General features: G+C 35.0%; 1 protein-coding gene across 1 annotated transcript in view; it reads left to right on the top strand.

The window, feature by feature from the left end:
* The window catches only part of LOC150097077 (protein arginine N-methyltransferase 7-like), a 136,713-nt gene that overhangs the window by 115,127 nt on the left and 8,352 nt on the right, over nt 1–13,234 (top strand). The window contains exon 12 of the mRNA XM_090408719.1: nt 9,965–10,201. Coding sequence (XP_090264845.1) covers nt 9,965–10,201 — 237 coding nt within the window. The remainder of the gene's footprint in view (nt 1–9,964; nt 10,202–13,234) is intronic.

Below are 13,234 nucleotides of genomic sequence, written 5' to 3'. Positions count from 1 at the left end.
CTGAAGTCATATTTTTCATATACGAGTAGTCAAGTTTTTTCACTTGGTTATACTATAAATTAAAGATACCAAGAAATTATATACTTGAGTTAGTCCTTTATCCAAGTGTAAGTGTATCAAGTTGCTTCTGAAGTATTTTCAGGACTGGTAAACTCATATATAGAAGCTAATGACTTTACATCACTTGCCTTAGTATCCATAATGCTATGCATTATGGGAAGGGTCACTACCCAAAACAGTTTCAACCGTTATTGAGGTCTCATCAGAGAAAGTCATTATCAACTGAGACATTCTCCTTCTCCATACTTGGACATCTTAGCTTTATATGCCCCCCCCCCCCCAAAAAATGGACAAAGACTGAGAGGAAGACCAACTAAACAATTCTGGTGGTATATTAATCACCTTATCAGTACATTCTCTCTCTCTCCAGTTGAGAAATAACTCACCTGGCTCAAAACAGAAACCTGGAAAGCTACATATAATAATTACATTTTCTTATTACTATTTATTTAGTTTGTTTCCCTGTTTACAAGTTGCAAATTATAAATAAACCATGATGAACACATTCCAGAGTCTTTCCTAATATCCTCGTTTTTAATAGGATACTGTTAAAGTTGATGCCATCTGTTCAGTCCCCCTAATCTTTTTCAAGACACTCATATTTGTGGTCTCCAGTCTTTGATCAAGAATTTTATTTCTAAGCTAGCTCTCAGATCCATCATAAGTTAAAATTGGTTAGAAAACTGTGTTGTATATAGCTAATTTAGTGTTTTGACTACTTTCTTTCTTATTCCATATACATTTTTTCAGCTAACTTCCTACTATACCAGCTTTGTCAATTTTCCTATTTCCAAATCTAATTTGCCATCATTAAAAATAGTGCCTAAATAGCTAAAATGTTTTTTTGTTTCTATAGGTTATCCATTCAAGATACAGTTGTGGTTTTTAATGTTTCTGCCTATTTTCATTGTCTTTGCTATTTTTCATACCAGATTTATTACAACAGTTATTCAGTTTAGTCAGGGAATCTTGCAGACTTGTATTAAGATTAACATCACCATTCATTTTTGAAATTATGGACTTTACAACCATGTTATAAAAAACTTTTAATTTTCCGACGTTTCGATCTTCATATTAAGATCATCATCTGGCGTCCCTTTAATGTAAGGAATGGTTATAGTTTTATTGTAGTCTGGTCTGTCTTTGTTTTTTATTGAGGTCTTGTAGAGAATTCTGTTAATAGTGTTTTGGCTGTAACCATTTTTTTGAAAAGTATTGGTGATAATTTTAAATTCATCTTTCAGTGCATGTTCACAGGAGCAGATCTTCAGAGCCCTGTTTTTCAGAGTATTAATTACACCTAGTTTTTGTGTTGTTGGTGGTAGGAGTTTATGTGTATATATTGGTCAGTACATGTCGGTTTCCAGTAAACAGTGAAGGAAAGACTGCAAGGAAGACGTGTAACAAGTGTATCTAGAAACAGAAGTGTGTTCTGTTTTTTTCAATCTCAATTGTGAACTGTATGCGTTTATGTTGTTTGTAATTAAGGAATGTGTCTAGGAAAGCCACCTTTAAACCTCCTGCAAAATTAAAAAGCTTACTCGACTCATCCAAAGACCTGCTCCCTCCGCTGGCCCATCCTGAAGTATACCGTATTTATTGCCCCTGTAACATACCATATATAGGCGAAACAGGACACAATTCCTATCAGACAGAAAGAACATAAACGACACATTAAATATAATTATGGTGAAGCTGGCCTTTCTGATCATGCCCTGAACTTGAACACCTTACATAGAATTGTCTACATCACACCAAAACATGGTATGAATGCAAATTTAAGGAAACATGTGAGATTATTATCAACCACCCCAATCTGAACAATAATGATGGTCTAAAAATCTCAAACATATGGAAGGCACATATTCGACCCATGGAACCATTCTCTTTAAGAGTAACTATAAACAGGACTAGATAATCCAGGTTGTAGATAAATCAAAAATAACAATTGTAATGCTAAAAATAGGACATCGTTGTTACTGAAAGAAAACTATCTTTAAGAAAGAATGTTTATTCATGTTATCATAAATAGAATTTAGCTTGATGTAGTTTCTAAATAACTATTTTTTTTTTTTTCCCACTAGAGGTCATGCCATTAGAATAACTTGTGATCAAATCATTGTTTCTCTAGCATACTGTATGTAATGTAACTTAGCTTATCCTGTATATTTGTCTATGCTCCAGATGATGATCTTATTATGAAGATCGAAACGTCAGGAAATTAAAAGAGTTTTTTATAACATGGTTGTAAAGTCTATAATTTCAAAAATGAATGCTGATCACTGTGCAACACTAAAAGAAAGGATTAACATCACCAATTTTGATATCAAGTTTAATACTGCTTTCCTTTATAGTGAAGATAATGTACACCCTTGTCACACACCTTAACATCAAACCATCTTCCTATAACTGTAACCTCCTTCAATTGTAACTGATGATTTACAACTTAAATAGTGACTATGTATTGCTTTGTATAATGTCCCATTTACACCATATAACTGAAGTGTTTTGAACAGCTTTCCTCTTGGCACCTTCATATGCCTTTTCAAGATTTACAAAACTTAAATACAGATCTTGTTATATTCCTATGATTTTTTCAACTATTTGTCTTAAAGTGAAAATCTGATCGTGATAACTTCTGTTTGGTCTGAATCCAACTTGTTCTTCTCCAAGCTTCTCCTCCACAATTTTTCTTAGGCTGTTTCTCAAGAATATTTGCATAAATCTTACTAAGAACACTCAGTAGATAGATTCTTCTGTAATTCTCACATTGTTTTATTCCCTTTTCTTATAGATGGGTACTATATGCACTGTATGCCAATTATCTGGAATTAAACACTCTGACCAGGCCTTCTGAATTATGCAGTGTTGCCACTGTATACCTCTATATTTTAGCATTTCTGGTTGAATATCATCTACTCCAGCTACCTTTCCACATTTTAGATTTGTAATAGCTTTTTTTTTTTTACTTCAAGTACAGATATATATTCCAGATGGCATTCTGGTTGAGTGTTTTCTACCACCATATTCTCACTGCTTGTTTCATTTTGCAATCTTTCAAAGTAATTACTCCATACATCAAGAAGATCTTTATCCTCAGTTTTCATGTCCCCTTTATCGTATCTCTATAGTACTCCTTCCTCCATTTCTGAGCTTTTTCAATAGTCCAGAATATTTTACTACCTTCTTGATATTTATTTTCTGTGTTCTTACCAAAGATTTCTTATGACTTTTGTTTTGCTAATTTTACACAATGCTTTGCTTTGTGTAAAATTAGTTAAACAAAACTCATAATTCTGTTTCTGTAAAATTCACTTACATGCCAGGAACTTTTTATATGCTTTCTTCTTTTCCTTAACTGCTTTTTTAACTTCCTGAGTCCACAATAGAGTTCTGATTTTTCTATCCTTGCAGATTATCTCACCACATACTTCTCTGGCTGAATCAATCAATCAAAGTTTTCTTTAAGGTCTCTCAAAGAATCTCCAAAGTTTGATTCTTGTTTTCAACCTCTCATTTTTTTCTTGAATAATGTTTGTGTGTTTGAGTCTACAGTTCACATCTGATAGCTGTTCAACTTTGATTTGTTTCAAAACTTTCTTCCACACCCTTCTTTTCAAAATTAAGTACAATCTTATCCTGCTCAACACTAAATGTGATTACTTCCTGTTTCAAATCCTCTGTATACTCTTGTGTCCTGAACCAGTGGGAAAACATCGCTGTCAACAATAACGTAGTCAGTGAGACTTTTCTTATTCCTTGTATCTTCTCTCCATGTGAATTTGTGCACATTTTTATGTTGGAACATGGTGATAGTAATAACCAGTCCATGTCCTGAGCAGAAATCAATTTTATTCTCTTTTTTATAGATGGCTAAGTAAGTGCTTACCATTATTATTAGCTTTGCTTTTTTTTAACATTTCTCTGAATTTTCCCAGAACATTCTTATATGTCTGGTAATCATTTCCTGCTCTGCTCTTTAGATCTCCAACAAGGTCCAACTTTTCCTTTTTTGTTGTGACAGCTGCCTTCTCTAACGCCTTGAAAAATTCCTTCATTTCTTAGTAGGATTATAAGCACAAATAAGTCTTATTGTCCAGTTCCCCATTTTGCAATTAGCCCACATCACTCTACTTCATATTGCCTACTATTTAAGATTATCCTCATATTTAGTGTTTAATATAGCTACTCATTCATAATGAAGGTTTATTTTCTTGATCCTGAGAATTAGTAATAATATTTTTGGTTTACAGATCAAGTGTTGATCAATTTTATTAACTTAAACTAGTTTTGCCAAACTTTAACTGTTGCCATCTTCAAGGCACTTACATATAGGCTGAAACAATCTCACAATTATGTGTAACTATAAAACTGACTAGAATAATTACAAATAAAATAGTATCGAACGTGCGTGAAACATGTAGCGCGTGTACAAGATTAGCTAGCTGTTGCTAAGGAACTTTCTGTAGCTTGTATTAAAGTTCATTTCGTTTTTTTTTAAAGATTTGATTAGGGTTTTCCATATCTCTGGGAGTATTAGGCCTTGATTTCTGTTAAGGTTGACAGTAGAACGGGCAACTGTGGCTGCTGCTTTGAAAATTCTTGAATGGTAATCTTCCTCTAAGTAAGGGGAACAACTTTTGTCCCACTCGATGACATGGTTAGTTGTAGAGAAATGTCCTGACTGTTGTTTTTGACATAGCCAATGTGCTCTTTTTTTTTTTTTTTTTTTTTGCCTGATTTCAAGGCTTCTCGAAGTCTATCTAATGTAACTAGAGCCACACGAGCATGGAATATTATAAACTCCAGCATATTTATAGAAAGGGTAGGTGTCTCTTTTGGAGAACTTAGTAGTTTACGAATAGATTCTATTGGTTTAAACGTTACTCTTATTTTGTGTTGTTTGAGGAGGCTGGCGAGCTTGTAGGAGATACTACTTTCAAACGTTGTAATAGTTTTTATATATTGAATATCTTCTTGTTCTTTTTGTAGTGGTTCAAAGAAAAGAACTTTATTGACTAGTCTTCTTGGATAGCCGGTCAAGTACAGATTGTTGGAAATTAATGTTAACTCATCTTTAAGGGTTTCGTTGTCTGTTGTGATGCGAATCGCTCTCTTCTTTAACATGTATACAATGCTGAATTTATGTGAGATGTGGTGAGAGGAGCTGAAATGTAGGTAGCGACCTGTATTGGTCGGTTTTCTGTATACCAATAGATTTATGCTGCCACCAATTTGTTTTTTGATTAAGATGTCTAAAAACGGTAGTTGTTTTTCTCTTTCAAGTTTCAGAGTAAATTTAATAGAATGATGGAAGGAGTTGATCTTTTTGAGAAAATCATATAGGTCATCTTTGTTGTTGTTCCACACGATGAAGATATCGTCCACTATCTGAACCAAATTTTAGGTTTGGGAATAACTGGGATAGGATTTTATTTTCCAAGTCTTCCATAAAGAGGTCAGCACATGAAGGTGAGAGTGGGCTCCCCATCGCCAAGCCTGTTAATTGTTGTTAGATCTTATTTTTCCATGAAAAGTAGTTAGAATTTAGGCATTGAGCAAACAAAGAGGTTATATCTTGTGGGAACAAGGTACTTAAGATGTGAATGATCTCCACTATAAGAACATTTGTAAAGAGAGAGGTGACATGGCTAGAAGCTCATTATCCGATATATTGATGTTTTTTTTAGCTTTTCCACAAAATGTTCGGAGTTTTTAATGTAACTCTCTGGGTTGTGGATGTGTTGTTGTTGTAAGAGTTTTGAGAGATGTTTTGACAATAAGTAGGTAGGAGAGTTTATTGCACCAACGATTGGGCGTAAAGGAATACCATCTTTGTGCACTTTTGGAACGCCATAGAGTCTCGGAGTTAAAAGGATGCATGGATTTTAGTTTTTTAATCAAGTCTGTTGGCCAGTTGGATAAATTGTGTAGTAATTCATTGGTATCATGGTGGTTTTTTAATGTCGGATCTTTCGTTAAAATTTGACAAGTCTTAGATAGAATGATTAATACCAGTTTTGCCAAAGCTTTCAACAAAAGCAGACAGACCCAGATTAAAAAATTCAACTACCTTTATACCACCCACAATGAGTCTAAACCTTCTCTACTGGACAACCAGGTTATTCTTAATTTCTCAAACCACATCTTAAAGAAACCTGAAATCGCTATTCTCAAGGAAAGTTTCAACTATGCAATAGCTACTCAACAGATTCCTAAGGTGGATTTCATCTGTAGTCTAGAAAAAGGAATCTCATTATTACCGCCTCACACAGCAAATGATCTAAGACTAAAAAGTTGTATGATACTTTCCTCTCCCTATTCCACAAAACAAAACTTCTCCTCATTGGATAGAAGAACTATTCGTAATTTAAAAAACAACAAGGACATCATAATATTTAAAGCAGATAAAGGAAACAGTACTGTAATACTGAACTCAAAGGACTATGAGGACAAAGTAAATCATCTACTATCTGACTTGTCCATTTACCGTCTTTTAATGAAAGATCCGACATTAAAAAACCACCATGATACCAATGAATTACTACGCAATTTATCCAACTGGCCAACAGACTTGATTAAAAAAACTAAATTCCATACATCCTTTAACTCTGAGACTCTATGGCGTTCCAAAAGTGCACAAAGATGGTATTCCTTTATGCCCAATCGTTGATGCAATAAACTCTCCTACCTACTTATTGTCAAAACATCTCTCGAAACTCTTACAACAACACATCCACAACTCAGAGAGTTGCATTAAAAACTCCGAACATTTTGAGGAAAAGCTAAAAAACATCAACATATCGGATAATGATCTTCTAGCCAGCCTAGATGTCACCTCTCTCTTTACAAACGTTCCTGTAGTGGAGGTCATTCACATCTTAAGTACCTTGTTCCCACAAGATATAACCTCATTGTTTGCTCACTGCCTAAATTCTAACTACTTTTCATGAAAAAAGAAGATCTACCAACAATTAACAGGCTTGGCGATGGGGAGCCCACTCTCACCTTCATGTGCTGACCTCTTTATGGAAGACTTAGAAAATAAAATCCTATCCCAAATTATTCCCAAACCTAAAATTTGGTTCAGATAGTGGACGATATCTTCATCGTGTGGAACAACAACAATAAAGATGACCTATATGATTTTCTCAAAAAGATCAACCCCTTCCATCATTCTATTAAATTTACTCTGGAACTTGAAAGAGAAAAACAACTACCGTTTTTAGACATCTTAATCAAAAAACAAATTGATGGCAGCATAAATCTATTGATGTACAGAAAACCGACCAATACGGGTCACTACCTACATTTCAGCTCCTCTCACATAAACTCAGCATTGTACACATGTTAAAGAAGAGAGCGATCCACAACAGATAACGAAACCCTTCAAGATGTGTTAACATTAATTTCCAACAATCTGTACTTGAACAGCTATCCAAGAAGACTAAATAAAAAAAGTCAATAAATTCCTTTTCTCTGAACCACCACAAAAAGAACAAGAAGATATTCAATATATAAAAACTATTGCAATTCCGTTTGTAAGTGGCATCTCCTACAAGCTCGCCAGCCTCCTCAAACAACACAAAATAAGAGTAACGTTTAAACCAATAGAATCTATTCATAAACTACTAAGATCTCCGAAAGACAACCACCTTTTCTATAAATATGCTGGAGTTTATAATATTTCATGCTCGTATAACTCTAGTTACATCGGACAGACTTCGAGAAGCCTTGAAATCAGGCAAAAAAAAAAGAGCACATTAGCTATGTCAAAAACAACAGACAGGACATTTCTGGCCTATCGTCTCATTTCTCTACAACTAACCATGTCATTGAGTGGGACAAAAGTTGTTCCCCTTACTGTCAACCTTAACAGAAATCAAGGCCTAATATTCCCAGAGATATGGAAAACCCTAATCAAATCTTTAAAAACAAAAGAAATGAACTTTAATACAGACTACAGAAAGTCCCTTAGCAACAGCTAGCTAATCTTGTACACGCGATACGTGTTTCACGCACGTTCGATACTATTTTATTTGTAATTATTCTAGTCAGTTTTTTACAGTTATTCTTGTCAGTTTTATAGTTACACATAATCGTGAGATTGTTTCAGTCTATATGTAAGTGCCCTGAAGATGGCAACAGTTAAAGTTTGGCAAAACTAGTTGGTTAAGTTAATAAAATTGATCAACACTTGATCTGTAAACCAAAAATATTATTACTAATAGCTACTCCTTCTTTTCACTGATTTTTTTTTTTTTTTTTTATTGCCTTAATATAACATCTCATATTTGTTGCTTAGAAAGATCTCACCTTTTTTTGTCTTCTTTGTTTTGGTAACACCTATTATGTCGATCTGGTACTTATCCAGTTCTTCTGCAAGCTATTTCTTTTCTGTTGATGCTTCTTATGTTGATGGCGACAATCTTTATCTCTGCTAATATTGAGTTTGGGTTTGTTCCAGTAGCTGATTTTTCACTGTTTGCCATTATTTCCTGACAAAAACAACTAGGGCTTGTTTAACCAAGTGATGCCTCAACTAGCATGAAATTCCTTCATGTTATAGTTTAAGCAAATAAATCACAAATTGTCAGCCCATCCTCATTTGTTAAGTATCTAGGCATATACCCAACAGGGTGCATCACAAGAAGGTAAGGATTGGATATTAGGTCAGAAACCAGAAACCCTGGTTGATCCTCTGCATTATTCAAAAGGCAATGCGGAGGTCTCCTCCCAGTTATCCAGCCTTGACCCTTTAGCTTTGATAATTTTCTCCCTTTAACTTTGGTAATTCTGTGAATAGTCAAGATCAGAACTCTTAAGAATCCTTGGCTTCCAAAATACTTGACAATATTTTCAAGACATTATTGTATGAATGGCCTGTTATTAAATTACAAAAATGTCCTCTCTTGGAATGCTGCCACATTTCAATTGTGCACCCCATAAACTTCTCCAAAAATTTTTGATGCTAAATCAAGCATTCTGGCTAATCATTTAATTTGCTAGCCTTGGCCAAATAGTTAACATACTCACTCTCAACTAACAGACTGCAGGTTCAGATCTCCTTGGACATGGATATTTGTGATTGTCTTCAGGTGGGAGATGAATATCATTGTACATTGTGAGATTACTACCCTGGTTATTGGTGGTTTGAAAAAGTTCCCTGTTGGGCTACATAAAATAAATAAAAGGCCTTTTGTGGCTGGGAGACACATTTTAAAAAAAGAAAAGATCCCTTTCCCCATCTCTCACACTCTCCTCTTCTGCCACTACCTCATCATTTCTGCATTATTTCTTCTATGGATATTTCCACAGGCACAGTTCAACAGAACTGGCATCCATCATGTCTCCCCATTTCTTTTAAATCTACAAAAACAATGAACAACAGCCACCTAACATCTTTAACAGTTAAATTTCTAAATCATCAGACCTTCTGCTTTGATTCATCTTTCATTCCATGTACCACAGTTCTTTGGAGATAGTAGTCTTTGGGGGATACTTCCCAGGAAGTATCCCCCAAAGACTACTATCTCCAGCTCTTTGAATGCTTTTGATTTGCCTATAGGCCTTGCAACCTCTCATGTCTTTCAAAAAATCTCAGCAACATGAGCAACTGTTAGACAATTGAATTAGCTCAAGATTGAAAACCACCAACCCCATATACTGATTTTTTTTGTATTCCATAGAGTTTTTAGTTATTGAAATAATTATTTGTATAAAACTGCTTTTAATTATTTGTGAATACATCTTTTTTTTTTTTTTTAAGTAAGAAGATATCTTGCAATAGTCATAATAATACACTAAACAGTAACTTTCTTTTTTTCTCAAAATGTTAAAGTTAAAATAATTGACATGGTTTTGCAAACTTTATTATTCTATTACATTAATGTCTGCTAACTAGGTTGATGTCTTGTTAGCGGAGCCTTTTTTCAATACATGCCTCCTGCCCTGGGATTTGCTACATTTCTGGTATATGCGTACTACAGTAGCTGCCCTGCTTGCATCGGATGCAATTATTCTACCACAAAGAGCAGTGATTAAAGCAGTTGGGGTGGAATTTCGTGATCTCTGGAAAATTAGAGCACCAGTGTGCAATACTGAAGGTTTTAATATGTCTGCTTTTGATGCAATGATTCAGGTAAGATGATTATTATTTAGCATTTGAAATATAATTCTTTTTTTTTTTTTAACCATTTCTTTCAACAAAAAAGAATGCCATTTTGTTTTGGACTTTGGTAAGAACATAGAAAATAAATATCAAGAAGGTGGCAAGATATTCTGGAGATTGTTGAAAAAGCTCAGAAATGTCTTTGTCTTTTTATTGCTGACCTTCATACCATATCTATTACAACAGCTATTCAATTTAGTCAGAGAATCTTGCAGACTTGTAGCGGATTTATTTAGAAGTATAACATCATCCGCATAAAGCAAAGAGCTGACATTAACGTCTCCAATTTTGATATCAGGTTTAATACCACATTCCTTCATAATGTGATCCATATAGATAATGAATAACAGAGGGGATAATGTACATCCTTGTCTCACACCAGATCATTAAACCATCTTCCTGTACTTCCTTCAATTCTAACTGCTGACTCACAACTCAAATAAAGACTAAGTATTGCTTGATATAATGCCCCATTGACACCATATAACTGCAGCGTATTGAATAGCTTCTCTCTTGGCACCTTGTCATATGCCTTTTCCAAATCGACAAAACTTAAATACAGATCTTTGTTATATTCCCATGCTTTCTCGACTATTTGTCGTAAAGTGAAGATCTGATCCTGACAGCCTCTATTTGGCCTGAATCCAGCTTGTTCTTCACCAAGCTTTTCTTCCACAATTCTTCTCAACCATTTCTCAAGTATACTTGCATAGATCTTGCCAGGAACACTCAGTAGGGAAATACCTCTGTAATTCTCACATTCAGTTTTATTTCCCTTTTTATATATGGGTACTATGAGAGCTCTACTCCAATCATCGGGAATTCGTCCCTCTGTCCAGGCTTTCTGAACTATGCAGTGCAGCCACTGTAAGACTCTTATACCACCATACTTCAGCATTTCTGGTTGAATATCATCTACTCCTGCTGCCTTTCCACATTTCAAGCCTTTGATGGCTTTTTCTACTTCAAGTATGGATATGTATTCCTGACTGCATGCCTGGTCAGTGTTTTTTATCACTGTGCTGTCATCACTGCTTGTTTCATTTAGCAGTTTTTCAAAGTAATTACTCCATACTTCAAGGATATCTTTTTCTCCTGTTTTCATTTCACCTTTATCATCTCTAATTCCTTTTACAGCACTCTTTCCTCCATTCCTAAGCTTCTTCAACAACCTCCAGAATATTTTGCCACCTTCTTGATATTTATTTTCTATATTCTTGCCAAAGTCCTCCCATGACTTTTGTTTAGCTAGTTTTACACACTGTTTAGCTTTCTTACATTTGTCTCTGTATTCTGTAAGAGTAAAAGCTGACTTATTTGCCAGGAACTTTTGATATGCTTTCTTCTTTTCCATCACTGCCTCTTTAACTTCCTGTGTCCACCAGGGAGTTCTGATTTTTTTATCCTTGCACACAACCTCACCACATGCCTCTCTGGCAGAATCAATCAGTGTTTCCTTCAGAGTTTGCCACTGAATCTCCAAGGTTTGATTCCTGTTCTCAAACTCTTTCATTTTCTTTTCAATAATATTTCTGTATTTTAGTCTACAGTTCACATCTGAGAGCTGCTCAACTTTTATTCGCTTTAAAACTTTCTTACATGTTATTCTTTTCAATATGAAATTCAATTTTATCCTGCTCAAGACTAAATAGTGATCACTTCCAATTTCAAATCCTCTGTACACTCTGGTGTCCTGCACCAGGGAGAAAACATCTATTAACAATAATCAATGAGACTTTTCTTATTCCTTGCCTCTTCTCTGCATGTGAATTTGTGCACATTTTCATGTTGGAACATGGTGTTAGTAATAACCAGTCCATGTCCCGAGCAGAAATCCAACAGATATTTGCCATTATTATTAGCTTTGCTCTTTTCTCCAAATTTTCCCAAAATATTTTTGTATGTCTCACAATCATTTCCTACTCTACTATTTAGATCCCCAACAAGGACCAACTTTTCCTTTTTCATTGTGTCAGTTGCTTTTTCTAAAGCCTCAAAAAATTTCTCCACTTCTACCTTAGTAGAACCTTCTGTGGGACCATAGGCACAAATAAGTCTCATTGTCCAGTTCCCCATTCTCATATTTGCCCACATTACTCTACTTGAGACTGACTGCCATTCAAGAAGATTAGCCTCGTATTTTGTGTTGAATACTATGGCTACTCCTTCTTTTCCTTGATTGTCATTGCCTGAATATAACATTTTGTATTTATTGCTCAGAAAGATCTCACCAGTTTTGGTCTTTTTTGTTTCAGTCACCCCTATTATGTCGATCTGGTACTTATCTAATTCCTCAGCTAGCTCCATTTCTTTGCCATTCAGGCTTCTTACGTTGATAGTACCGATCTTTAACTCTGGTGATGTTGAATTGGGGTTTGTTTTCAGATTTGTTCCAGTAGCTGACTTTTCGCTGTTCGCCCTGGTTCCCTGGCGAAAACAACGGGGGCCTTGTTTAACCGGGCGACGCCCCAGCCGGCATGAAATTTTGTCATGTTGTACCATTTTTTTATTTTGGTTTAACCAATAAGAATACAATTTGGTCGGCTAAATCCCAAATTGCCAGCCCATCCTCGTTCGTTCAGTATCAAAGTAGATACCCAACAGGGTGCACCACGAGAAGGTGAGGATTGGACATTAGGTCAGAAGCCCTGGTCGGTTCTCCGCATTCCTTTAAAGGCTATGTGGAGGTCTCCTCTCAGTTATACAGCTTTGACCCTTAAGCACCCCCAATAAAGCACTTTAATAAATTAATTATTAATTTTGTACAGTACTATTGGGTACGTCTTCAGATTGAGACAGAACATAAATAAAAAGTGGTATTTACAAAGAAACTGCCATTTTTTTTTAAATTCATTCAACATGAAACAGATGTTGAACATAGGAACAAGATATCAGATGCAGTGTTCATTATTACAAGATGCCTCATAGCCTAATTCATTAATATGTGCTATAGATCCTTTATGTGTGCTTCCCAGAGTTGATTTAAGAATAGACCTTGGTTTT

Source organism: Typopeltis vanoorti, chromosome 18 (assembly GCF_054136105.1).
Source record: "Typopeltis vanoorti isolate ZY-2024b chromosome 18, IOZ_Tvanoo_1.0, whole genome shotgun sequence".
NCBI lineage: Eukaryota > Metazoa > Arthropoda > Arachnida > Uropygi > Thelyphonidae > Typopeltis > Typopeltis vanoorti.
This window is presented reverse-complemented; position numbering and strand designations above follow the sequence as displayed.